The sequence below is a fragment of the Halichoerus grypus genome, chromosome 2 (assembly GCF_964656455.1).
Source record: "Halichoerus grypus chromosome 2, mHalGry1.hap1.1, whole genome shotgun sequence".
Lineage (NCBI taxonomy): Eukaryota > Metazoa > Chordata > Mammalia > Carnivora > Phocidae > Halichoerus > Halichoerus grypus.
The window spans coordinates 73,389,426-73,402,797 of NC_135713.1; the positions used below are offsets into that span (position 1 = coordinate 73,389,426).

Genomic DNA, 13,372 nt, shown 5'->3' on the forward strand with positions numbered 1-13,372 from the left:
ATCACTTTTGAAGTTACTCTAAATACCATGGCTCTTTTTAAACAAATTTCCATTATATTTTACTAATAGGGTTAACAATGGAAACATGTTAAGTAATTATAAAACATTTTTTGTTTTGTTTAAATTTAGCATTTATTCATGCTAAAATTTAGTGAGCTCCGCCAAATTTCACCTTAAGTGAAGTTTACCAATCTTTAAAATATACTATAAAAGCTGACTCCAATGATGACATTTTAAAGTGTAAGTTTCTTATGGCTTTGTCATATATATTTTGAAATGGTTTAAAATTATTTGTCTTGTGAATCTTCTAAGTCAAGGTATAAGAAAATAGGTCAAAGAAAATAAAAATGGCATTTCTACATGCAGTAATTTCTTTTGGGTTCACTTGATAATCTCATGAGATTATCTTTAAGTGACATATAATTATAGAAAGCAGTATCATTCAAAAAAACCCTGAATTCCAAATATTTCTATTCTACTCTGGTTATTTGTTTCATCAGTGTTCATTTTTATATCCTAAAGTAAGAGAATGAAACTTTTTCAACTGTAATCATATATCAAAAACTTGCAGAACAAAGTAATCTAATAAATTAGCTGGAATAATAACTGTATAGCACTTCTAAATCTTTAAGTTAAAATATCTTTAAGCCATCATCTATACTGGCCATAGATTACTCTGACTTTGATAACCCAAAGTATAACTCAGGATTTGGCATAGTTCTTTGGGGATGTCATTTTATGAACATTGATTTTTATTCTAGAGCGCTTCCAGGACCCTGATCACTTGATGTTTACAATAATTTGGTTTCTGAATAGCTAGTCTGCATTAGCTGTAACAAAGGTAAAGGGGAGAAATATAAAGAAAAAATTCTTACCCAAGTATTTTTGCACAATCATCATAATACTTCATGGAATTTTTCACAAAACTGAAGCCATTGACATCACAGACATAGGACTGTCCATTGGCTCGTAACAAATCAAAACCACAAACTGTTTGCTATTTAAAATAAATTATAAACTTTAAAGTTACATTTGAATTAGGATTCACAGTTTTTCAGTCTTTTAACGTATCAAATTTTATAAATGCCTAAAAATTCACTACTGCTTATTAGTTTATTTCATAGTAAGTAATAAATGAAATTATTCATCTGTAACCTGAGTACTCTGAAAATATGTAAAACATACCATTTGATCATTTGAGTTCCCCCATGAAATAAATATAGAACAAAAATGCTTAAGAGATAAGAGAGGCCAAAAAATAACAAACTATTACAAGACATTTCTTCAAGTAACATTTAATTAAAAAACAAGAGTAAACATTTTTAAAGGCTTTGTTAAATTTTGTGATAGTAGAAATTATATCACTTTAATCCAAAAAAGCATAAAGGAAAAATAGTTTTGAAGATATGTCCCAGAGGAAATGTCCAATTATCCCTATGAATCTTTTTTTTTAAGAGATTTTATTTTTAAGCAATCTCTCCACCCAGTGTGGGATTCAAACTCACAACCCTGAAATCAAGAGTTGCAGGTTCTACCAACTGAGCCAGCCAGGTGCTCCTCCCTCTGAATCTTTTACACCCTGACAACTATATCCTCGTGAGCACCTGAAATAAATTTACTTTATTTGGGAGAAGAAAACAGTTGCAAGGTAGGAATTTCCTACTCAGGCTCCTGAAATTTTCTATTTTCTGCATCTTATATTCAAATCATCACATATTAGTATAATGTGATTTTAAGTCATGTCTTTTGGAATCCTGTTATTACATAATTAAAACAATTTATATAAAGCTATTAAAATGTATTTATAGACTAACATTCCTTCCACAGAAGTGACTTCAAATTATTAAGACATAAAGTATTTATTATTTAATAACCAGTAACACACTAGTTTTACATTATATACCCAAGACAAGACTTCAAAAGGTAAAGTTTATCTTTTAATAGATCAAGTTGTACTACTTCGGTTTAAATCTTTAACATACATTATTGGAAGCCTAATGATTTCACTGAGGGAATTAGTCAAATGTTAGAAGTAAAAAATTTTCTTTTACTCAAGAAAGAAAATTAGAATTTCTTTTACAGGGCTCTATATGGCCTGTAAAACATCCTACCTTGAAAGCAAGGCAGACTTTCCAGGCAATTAATTTCTCTCGTGCATTAAGAATAACAGGGTATCTAACTTCTTTTCCCTCACTGTCTCGTTCCACCTTGCCATCAAGCGCTGGAGATTTTCGAGCTTCAGCATGTGCGTAATCTGGACCCACTGTATAAACCTTTAATAAATGTTAAAATTAAAAATTTATATATTATTTAAAATGTATTAAAAAAAGCAGACAACAAATCAGAAGAAAAAATAATCAATAAAAAATACTTCAGTCTCCAGACTGTTCTTTTCACACTTCTTTCTATTTCACATGCCAAAATTTTCAATACACTGGAAAAGATTATAAATAATTAATTACATGGCAAAACTGCTAACATGAAGTTCTGTTCTCTACAGAGAATGATTATACTGAGCATTACGAGGGAACACGAGGTTGTATAGGATGTGATCTTTTCCAAATTTTTTTAGCTTAACCAAAGGAGAGGTCCATGACAGAAGGAACTAATGGCCAAAAGAAAGATTAAAAAACTGGGGGTGGTGGTGAGGGACAGCATATGCTGAAAGGCAGACAAGAAAGGGAACAGCACCCTGAGTAAAGGTAATCAACACAGAGGCCAGAGGCATTAAAGAGCACGATGTATTCAGGTAAGAGTAAGTTATTTGGTGCCTTTTATTCTGTAAGAAATAAGGTTCATAGGACAGACTGGGAAATATTCTGTATGCCACCCTTATAAACCTGATTATTACCCTAAGGTCAACAAAATCCACAAGAGAATTTTAAAGGAGAGATTCATGATCAGGTCTACACCGTAGAAAAAAAGACAGTCTCGTTAGACAGAGACTGGATGAAGGTATAGCAATTAAGACCTTATCTGTCACCAAATCAAACATATTGTTTGATTGTATTATACTACAGTTGTTGCAGATCTCAGGACATCATTTACACTAATCAGTGCTTAGAAACTAGTGGCTATTAGACCCTTACCCACTATATTTTATTATTTAATGTCCTTTTAAAGAAGCACACATATTATTGTATCACAAAGTTGGTTTTTAAATATTTTTGTAACTACATTTCAATAAAATTTGTCTCCTTGGCAATCCTGTTTTAAGCATCAAAGAACATTACTCTAAAACAAGGGTCCATAGGCTTCAGACTGCCAAAGGCATTCATAATTCAAAACAGATAAAGAATCCCTAGTCATAAAAAGAAAGAGATCCAGAATAGAGTCTATTCTCAGGGTACTCTCTTTTTCTGATATCGTTGGTAAACTAAATACAAAATTAAAATATACTGTAATCAGTCCTACCTTTACATCAGTACCATCTGTGGGCATAAACTCTTCATATATATATGAGCCTGTTTTTCGTACATTGCTTTCTGGGGAATAAACACTACTCCTACTGCCAATCTGAAAACAAAAGATGTCCACAAATATAAAAACTAAAATATTCATCTCATTTTTATAATATAACCTTTTTACCATCTATTTCCATCTTAGATATTTCCAGAAACTTCTATTGGTGCACAAATATTTAACAACACTTACTATAGAGTTGACACTGTATTATTTTCTGCTGTAATATAACTTACATGTAAATTAAATTGCTAAGAATACAACGAACAGTAAGAGTAATGTTCCCAAGATTCAACCATGTTCTTGCACGTAACCCTCTTTTGTTCACTTCTTCCACCACAGAATTTTCCACTGTGTAAGTACACCATAATTCATTCATTCTATTAATGAATATTTAGGTTGTTTTCTAAGCTTTAGCCAGTAGAACAGTGTTGCTTTCAACATTCTTCTAAGTGTCCCATTTGCAAGAGCATTTCTAAGGTACAAACTACAAGTAGAATTACTAGGTGATAGAATTACTAGGTGCTCATATTCAACTTACAAAGATAATGCCAAAATATTTTATGAACTGTTTTAACAATTTAGAGTCTTCTAGCAATGGATGTGATTTCCCAATGCTCTACATCCTTGTCTATTATTGGTATTGTTAAACTTAATATTTGCCACTCTAATGGATATAAAATAGTATCTCACTGTGTTCTTACTTGCATTTCCATGATTGCTTGTAAGTGTACGTGCATTTTTAATCTTAATATATTGTTAAATTATGTTGCTAAGAGATAAAAGGCTATATTAATTTACATTTCTGCCAACAACATTTGGGCTTGTGCTTGTTTTCCAACTATCTCAATCTTTTTGATCTTTCGCCAATCCAAAAAGTAATTCAATGTCATTACCTTTTAGACTTCATTTGCATTTCTTTTATTATGGGTACAGTTTTGAGCATACTTTCATGAATGTAAATGATATTGATATTACTTGTGTCTATGAATTATCTATCTTGGGGGCCATTTTTCTTAAAGACTACTGTCTTTACCTGAATTTCTCATATGCCAGATACATAAATGGAAGATAGAAAGAAAATCAAGTAATTTTCTTGGTATTTTGTATGTAGAAATTTTGCATAAACAACATTAAATAACTAAAATAATGCCTTGCTTTTCTAACAAAGAAGGATATCAGTTTGAATTTATCCCTGAATGATACATTCTTATTTAATCTTAGTTCCATTAAATACTTGATTACTTTTAGTAGAATTTGTACGAAGTATGAATAACAGCATCCCCTAGGATAACAAAGGTTTACCTTTCGAAAAAGTCTTTGACTTCCACCACCAGCAGATGTTGGATAGTAAATGTAAACATTGTGATCCTCAGCACTGACTGGCTTTTCTACAAAAGGCTTTTGAAAAACTTCACCATTTACTTCTACATGATCTTCCCCTTCAATCAGATTGCATTCTAAACATCAAACATAACAGCAGGAATAATTACATATTGTATATTATCTACATATAATAATATTGTTAAAGTTTTTACTAGAATAGATTTACAAAGAAAAGTAACCTTGGATAATGTATGATTTGATTTTAATTAAAAATTTATGCAGAGGCGCCTGGGTGGTTCAGTTGGTTAAGTGTCTGACTCTTGGTTTCAGCTCAGGTTGTGATCTCATGGGTCTGAAGATGGAGCTCAGCCTCGAGCTCCACACTCAGGAGGGAAGTCTGCTTCAAGATTCTCTCCCCCTGCCCCTCCCCCCATCTCTCTCTCTAAAAAAATAAATAAATCTTTAAAAAAATATTTATGCAAACAACATATACCAAGATTTATGATCTATGACATTAAAAACTACAGTTGTTCTTCAAAATCTTATAAACCTGACATTTTACCTTATCATCCCATAGAATTCAACATTAGATATGAAATGATGCCAACAAGAAAGGCTGAGAAATTATTCTAGATTGCTTTCATCTTCTGAAAATTGTATGGAATCATTTGTATCACAGATACCACAAAACATGAAATTATTTAAGTTATTAAAGTAACCTATATAAAGTAAGCAAGCAATCGAATCAGGAAGTTAACTTTTTACCTCTAGACAAATGAGAGAAGTTCCCTGTTACAGATAATAAATACTATATCTGGTTTTTAACAAAAGTTGCTTTAAGGTACAATAAAATCATCAAAATTCCCCAAAATACCCTTGTCAGAATATTAAATCTTAAAGCAGATAAACATTTACCTTGGCTTTTAGACTGTTACATATAACTTACATGCTACATTTTAGATAACCAGAAAAATGAAGCAAAGGGTGCTTTAGGATATTAATAAGTAGTAATATTTATAAATTCCTAATCATCAGAAATTACAGTATCCTAGCATGAAGTTTCTAATCCTGAATTCAATAGTCATAGATAAATCACTTGTTTACCCCTAATCAATACAAATTTACTAAGCATGTAATTTAAAAATTCTTTATGATTCCCAGATATATGTCAAATGTAGAACAAAGAAAAGTAAGATATAGAACTCTTAAATTATTAGTGGGCCTTATAGCTTATAGTGCCACACTTCAACTGAACATAATGCTTACGTGCCTCATTAAAAAAAAAAGTAAATAGAATAGTATGAGTTCTTTGAATTCCTTCTACTTAATTATAGAAAGGAAGGGGCTCAAAAGTATGTTGAGTGACAAAAGGTAGCTTGCTCAAAATCCCATATTCTGGGGCGCCTGGGTGGCTCTGTCGTTAAGCGTCTGCCTTTGGCTCAGGTCATGATCCCAGGGTCCTAGGATCGAGCCCAGCATCGGGCTCCCTGCTCAGCAGGAAGCCTGCTTCTCCCTCTCCCACTCCCCGTGCTTGTGTTCCCTCTCTCGCTGTGTCTCTGTCAAATAAATAAATAAAATCTTAAAAAAAAAAAATCTCATATTCTTACCTTTGGGATTATTTGGGTCACGGTTCAAAATTGCGTAACGAGGAAGTAAAATACCTTCAGCTTGAAGAATACTATATACTTCTCTTCTGAAGAAAAAGGAAAACATTTGCTCTATTTGAAGAGTACATTATTACTATTGTATAACTAAAAAAGGCATGGATATCAAGTCTTATTTTTTAAATAAACAAATAAATCATTAAAAATATTGAAAATTTCTAAGGAAATATTCAGCCATATTAGAACAAAAATGTATGCACACAATACTTCATGTGGCATATTAAAATATTAATATTTAAAATTGGGAATATAAATATATAAAAAGAAATGGTTAAATACAAAGTTGCTATATGGCAATGACAGAATATTACCTATTAAAAACTTTATACTCAAAGAATATTTAATGACATGGGAAAATGTTCATAGTATTTTAAGAGAAAAGTGACCCTAATTTAGTAAAATGTGAGTGGATGTATGCATTGCTTTCTACATGAAAAAATATGATAGACAGTAGCAGGGTTAAATACCTTTCTTTATGCTTTTATTTTCCAAATTTCTTAAAGTAAATATGCATTTATATATATATGTATATATAACATAGAAGCATGTATTAATATGTAAATCTATGGAAAATGTTTTAAAATGTTAGATATTGATAATGTTTACTATCTGGAAGAACAGAAAAAAAACAAAACCAAAAAACTATTGGGCCTTAAATTTTATAAAGCATTTTCACACATATAATCTCATATTGTAATGCTATCCACAAAAGAAAACTGAATGTTGGTGAAATTGCAAGGGTAGCCATCAGAGTGAAACATCACTCAAACAAAATAAATAAATATATTTGTATTCTACAGTTTCCCTTAGAAATCCATGCTTTCGGCCTGTAAAATGAACGCTAAGATGAATCACGAGATATTTTTCAAAATTGTTGCACTATTCAATTAAAAAAAAAGTCTAGTTATAATAAGTATAACCCTAATTTCATCTTCAGTCACGTAACAGAGAAGTTGTTCGTAATTTTCAATGGTTCAGTAGGCTCTGGAAATTAAACAAACCTGGTTTAAGTCCTTGTTCCACTATTGACAGAACTACTTGTGACTCTGGGCAAATTAATTCAGGATTGAGTTTCTTCATCTATAAAACTGGGTATAAATACCTATTTCTAAGTATTATTTAGAGGATACCACAAATTAATGTATATGAAAACACCTGAGGTCAGCTTACAGTAGATACTAAATAAATGTTATTTTTCTTCCCTTAATTCAGCCATCTCCATCACTCACCTATCTTGTATGAGATACTGCATATTCAAGTCATTGATTACAAATGGATTCCTGAGTTTTGCATAGGCAACTGCTTTGTCCAGTGGAAATCCTAAGAACACATATTATTAACATATTCTGTACAATCTCAAGATAAGTTGACATCTATAACTTATATCTATTTGATTTTATGCCACTTCCCATAAAAGGTTAATTTAATTATGCATATAACTGCTTTCCATATAATGCATGGAAAAATACATAAAACTTGACATAACTGGTACTATTAATAAGTCTTATTTTTTCCTAGTTAATTTGATTGATAAGGCACAACAAGCCAGTGGCTATATAACCAAATGGAGAGCACTGACATGTTAGTCAATGCCTGATTATTCAAAGTCACCTGATAACAGGTTAAGATTACCTCATACACAAACAGAACTCTCTATATAAATAAGTATATCACAGTCACTTGGTGATTTAAAAAAAATAAATATAACTTCTTCTCACTTTAGTTTGATATTTATACATATAAAATTGCCAATAATTCAAAGAACTTGTGCATCTTTAAAAATAGCAAAAACAAAAGTTAATTCACATACAATAGATATGCTCTAAATATAAAATATATGAGTAGAATCATACTTGCTGTAACTAGGTCAATGTTAAGGTATCAGAAATTAACTCCCTAAAATTTCTAGACTTTGATAAAACTACTAATTACATGGAAAACAAATCAAATGGCAACTATAGTAAGAGGTCTAAAAAAAATCTAAAGCATTTTAATAATTATACCACACTCTCTGTATTGACACTAAAAATCTCCAATTTTATCCAACAATACCTATTATTAAGAGATGGTATGGCAGTATACCATAGAGTCTAATAAAACAGGGTTCAAAATCCTGGCTCCATCTTTCATTAGCTATGTGACCCTGGGTAAATTTATTTAACATCTCTAAGTCCCTGATACCCAGCTGTAAATGGGTATTATAGAAGTTTTACCTAGTAGACTTTTTGAGGAACTCGATAAAGGAGTGTATATAAAACACTTAACATAGTCCCTGACAGAGTAAGCTACCAATAAATATTTATTATTCCTTAAATGACAATATTTTAAAGAATATCTTGTCTAAGGAAAAGAGGAAAAATCAGTAAGCATGCATAACTTTAGAATTCAACCTTGGGTACTACAGAATACCTGTGAAGACACTGTATTTTGTACCATTATCAGAACAGTTGAGGGGAAGTAAGTACTAAGGCATACTGAAGTTAACAAAACTAAACAAAAAACTATAGTCAGGTAAAAAAGACTTATTCCTAAATTCCTCTTAGTTTTTAAAATTTAATAAAAGTACTCTATAACAAGAATCACTTCCACAAATTACAAACCCTTCTCGTGTTGTAAAGACTCTGCGAAGAATTCGTCACTTGTCATCAAGATAGCTCAATGTCTATGATTTAAAGCATCCTAACGGAATTCAGCATATAGGAACCTCTGTAACAGTTCTCTGGTTCTGTTGTTGTTGTTAAAGAGGAACTTTTTCCTTACCAAGAGATAGCATATGGGATATGACCTTAGATAGCACCTAGTATTTACAGGCAAAAAAAAAAGCTTTGGTAGGAAGAACCATGTGGTAGTAAGGGAAGACCACCTAACCCTGAAGGATAAGCCAATTTTAAGATTCTCTGAAGTAAAGGACATCAATTTATAAAGAAGACCAGGGCCTTGGCTTCTCTATAGGCTACAGGAGCACAAAAAGTCTCAATCATGCTCCATTCCCTTCTTGCTGAAGGAGAAGTTTCTTGAACACTTAACTAAAGTAAAACTTTAACACAGCTGGAGATTACATATTTTGATAACAAAGTGATTTAATATGAATACATTTATAACTGAGCATGCATCTTTTAAATTATAGTTCTTAGAAATTCACTTAATTCACAGATTCCTGGGTTATAAATTTTCAAATATTCACTAATAATTTTGATTAGTGGGTTTTACTATGAAGGCATACTTTACCATCAAGTAATATTTATGTTTAATTAATATTTGTTTGATTTGTAAAAGAAACCAAGTAAAATTGAAAATTCAAACATTAAGTTCTTCAGAAATAAAATATGAATATGTATATGAGGAAAGATAGATCATTTTCTATATGGCAAAAGCATATGGCTTAAAATATCTAATAATTCAAGAATTTATTCTAAGTAACTTAGAGTAGTGCAAAAAAAGATATGCATTAAAAGAGTTCATAACAACCTTATTTCTAATAGTGAAAATTGGACACTATCTAACTATTAGGATAACAGTTAAATATGTTATAGGACATCCTCATGACGACACACTATGATGACGTTAAAAATCAGGTCTTTGAAGAATGTAATGGAGGGGAAAAAAACCTCTTGATATAACTAATGAAAAAATTAAATATAAAATTACATACACACAACCACAGTAAATTTGTTTAAAAAAATACATAGAGAAAAAAATGACTGAAAAGAAATATATCAAAATGTTAACATCACTGATATGTGAGATGGGTGAGTTTAATTTTATTTTTCTGTTTTATCTCATACTCTACAATTAATATGTATTAGGCTTATTATAAGAGGATAAAGGGAGTTCCCACCCCATTCTTTAATACCTTTAGAATGGAAAGAAATAAGACAATCACATAAAGGCCAGTTTTCTACTGGTTCATTCAAAATAACATCTTCTTCAAATACTTCTACTGTGATATATTTAAATAAGGAGATCCGTTCAAGAATTTCCTTCATTGGTTTGGATTTGGATTTCTTTGCCATGGAACATATTCCGACCACAATCTGCCTTTCTGGTGGCTAAAACAGAAAGAAAACAACAACAACAAAAAAATCAGGTTGACTTAATACAAACTCCAAAGTAGAGCTATATTAAATCTTTTTCAGAAATAGATGCAGGATGTAATCAATACAAATGATACGTTAACCAAAAAAGGCATTTTTCAAAATTACATTTTTGTTATAATAAATAACAAATAATAGTTGTCTACAAAAGTCTGGAAAACTTTCAGGACATTGTTACTATTTTCATTCTGATTTTAAAGTTAAACAGATACTCCTTCCTTAACTGTTTCTAGTACTTATTTACCTTTGCCACAACAGAAAGGGGAAAATGAGGGCCAAAACCTATCTAATCCAAGTAAAAAGACCAATGAGAGTGAGATAAAGACTTCTCTTGCCTAAAATAAGATATTCTGACTACAAAGCGACAGTATACAGTGTTAGACTTTTTTTTTTTTTAAGATTTTATTTTATTTATTTGACAGAGAGAGAGAGAGACAGCTAGAGAGGGAACACAAGCAGGCGGAGTGGGAGAGGGAGAAGCAGGCTCCCGGCCGAGCAGGGAGCCCGATGCAGGGCTCGATCCCAGGACCCTGGGATCATGACCTGAGCCGAAGGCAGACGCTTAACGACTGAGCCACCCAGGCGCCCCTTAGACTATTTTTGTAGATTGAGCCTGAATAGGAGTTGGTCACCAGTGACAACTTGGAAGAAAATTTTGGAGAAAGCCAAACTAACAGAGGTGTCAACGCTCTCTGAAACTCCAATCCTCATACTCAATATTCCTGTCTACTGGTGTTGCTCATCTCTGACACCCTGCTACAGCTCAAAGGCCATGGTTCGTCCTAAAACTAAAAAACACAGGATATAGGAATACTTTATAAGTAGCTCACAGGTTTACAAAATTACTCAAGATTCATTCTGAGATCTTTGCATTCAAGTAATTAAGCATTTTATCAAATAAATAAAGCTGTGCTCAGTTGTTTTTTTTTTTAGTTCTCCCTCTTCCATATTTTATATATTTCACATGATATTGTAATCTGAGCTCAAAAGTGTTTTACTAGACTTTCTCTTATTATAAATCTAAAAATAAAATTGGGTAACATCAGATTTAAATTACCATTCTTTATGTCTAAAATTAGATTTCTTGGGCGCCTGGGTGGCTCAGTTGTTAAGCGTCTGCCTTCGGCTCAGGTCGTGATCCCAGGGTCCTGGGATCTAGTCCCACATCGGGCTCCCTGCTTGGCAGGAGGCCTGCTTCTCCCTCTCCCACTCCCCCTGCTTGTGTTCCTGCTCTCGCTGTCTCTCTCTCTGTCAAATAAATAAATAAAATCTTTAAAAAATAAAATAAAATAAAATAAAATAAAATTAGATTTCTTCATCGCCTCTTCTAACTCCTATGAAATTTAGAGCTCAAACTGGTATTGAATTTCATTGTAAATCCTAATCTCCCTGGGATCTGCTGTTTTTCCCCCTTGATCATCCACTTTTATGTTCCTTTACTCAATTCTTTCCTGATCAAAAGCCTCTACATAGCTCATGATGTTCCTAATGAATACTTCCCCAGCCAACAAAAGATATTTGCAAATGATATATCCATTAAGGGGTCAATTTTTAAAATATATAAAGAACTCATACAACTCAACACCAAAAAATCAAATAATGCAATTAAAAAATGGGCAGAGGAACTTAACAGACATTTCTCCAAAGAAGACATACAGGTGGGCAAAAGATTCATGAAAAGATGCTTAAAATCACTTATCATCAGGAAAATGCAAATCAAAACCACAATGAGATATCACCTCACACCAGTAAGAATGGCTAGTATCAAAAAGACAAGAAATATCAAGTGCTATCCTTGTGTAGTACTGTTGCTGGGAATGTAAAATGGTATGGCCACTGTGAAAGATAGTATGGAGGGTCCTCAAAAAATTAAAAATAGAAATACCATATGACCCATTAATTCTACTTCTGGGTATTTTTTTTTAATTTTTTAAATTTTTTTTAAAGATTTTTTATTTATTTATCTGAGAGAGAGAATGGGAGACAGAGAGCATGAGAGGGGGAGGATCAGAGGGAGAAGCAGACTCCCCGCTGAGCAGGGAGTCAGATGCGGGACTCGATCCCAGGACTCCAGGATCATGACCTGAGCTGAAGGCAGTCGCTTAACCAACTGAGCCACCCAGGCGCCTCTCTACTTCTGGGTATTTACCAAGAAAACAAAAACACTAATTCAAAAAGATATGTTGACTGCACCATTATTTACAATAGCCAAGATATGCAAGCAATCTAAGTGTCCATCAGTAAATGAATGGATAAAGAAGGTATAGTATATATATTTGTCAGCCATAAAAAAAGGATAAAATCTTGTTACTCACAACAACATGGATGGACCTACAGGGTATTATGCTAAGTGAAATAAGTCAGTCAGAAAGACAAATGCCCTATGATTTCACTTAACATGGGGAATCTAAAAACCAAAACAAATAGACTCAAATACAGAAAACAGCCTGGTGGCTGCCAGAGGGAAGGGGGATGGTGGGATGGGTAAAAATGGCAAAGGGGATTAAGAGGTATACAGACTTTTAGTTATAACATAGATAAGCCATGGGGATGAAAAGCACAGCAGAGGGAATATAGTCAATAACAGTAACTTTGTATGGTGACCAGATGGTAACTACACTTATCATGGTGAGCATTCTGTAATGTATATAATTGCTGAATCACCATGTTGTACACATGAAACGATTATGTAAATTATACTCCAGTAAAAAAAAAAACACTCAACCTAACATTTCCCATTGCTTTACAATTTTAAAAAAAAGGCTACTAGGCTAAATTGTATTTATTACAGATCTATTTAATATCTACTCCTTAGCTAAGATGAAC

General features: G+C 32.2%; 1 protein-coding gene across 27 annotated transcripts in view; it reads right to left on the bottom strand.

Moving 5' to 3' along the window:
* PPIP5K2 (diphosphoinositol pentakisphosphate kinase 2) overlaps positions 1–13,372 on the bottom strand; it is a 70,886-nt gene that overhangs the window by 50,290 nt on the left and 7,224 nt on the right. For all 27 annotated transcript variants that reach the window (XR_013445660.1, XM_078066964.1, XM_078066975.1 and 24 more), the window contains exons 3-9: positions 10,306–10,501; positions 7,682–7,772; positions 6,396–6,481; positions 4,768–4,922; positions 3,415–3,516; positions 2,112–2,273; positions 876–997 (exon numbers count right to left, since the gene is read on the bottom strand). Coding sequence is in view for 26 of the 27 variants with exons in the window: in XM_078066964.1 (XP_077923090.1) it covers positions 876–997; positions 2,112–2,273; positions 3,415–3,516; positions 4,768–4,922; positions 6,396–6,481; positions 7,682–7,772; positions 10,306–10,501 (914 nt within the window). In the remaining variant the exon portion in view is untranslated. The remainder of the gene's footprint in view (positions 1–875; positions 998–2,111; positions 2,274–3,414; positions 3,517–4,767; positions 4,923–6,395; positions 6,482–7,681; positions 7,773–10,305; positions 10,502–13,372) is intronic.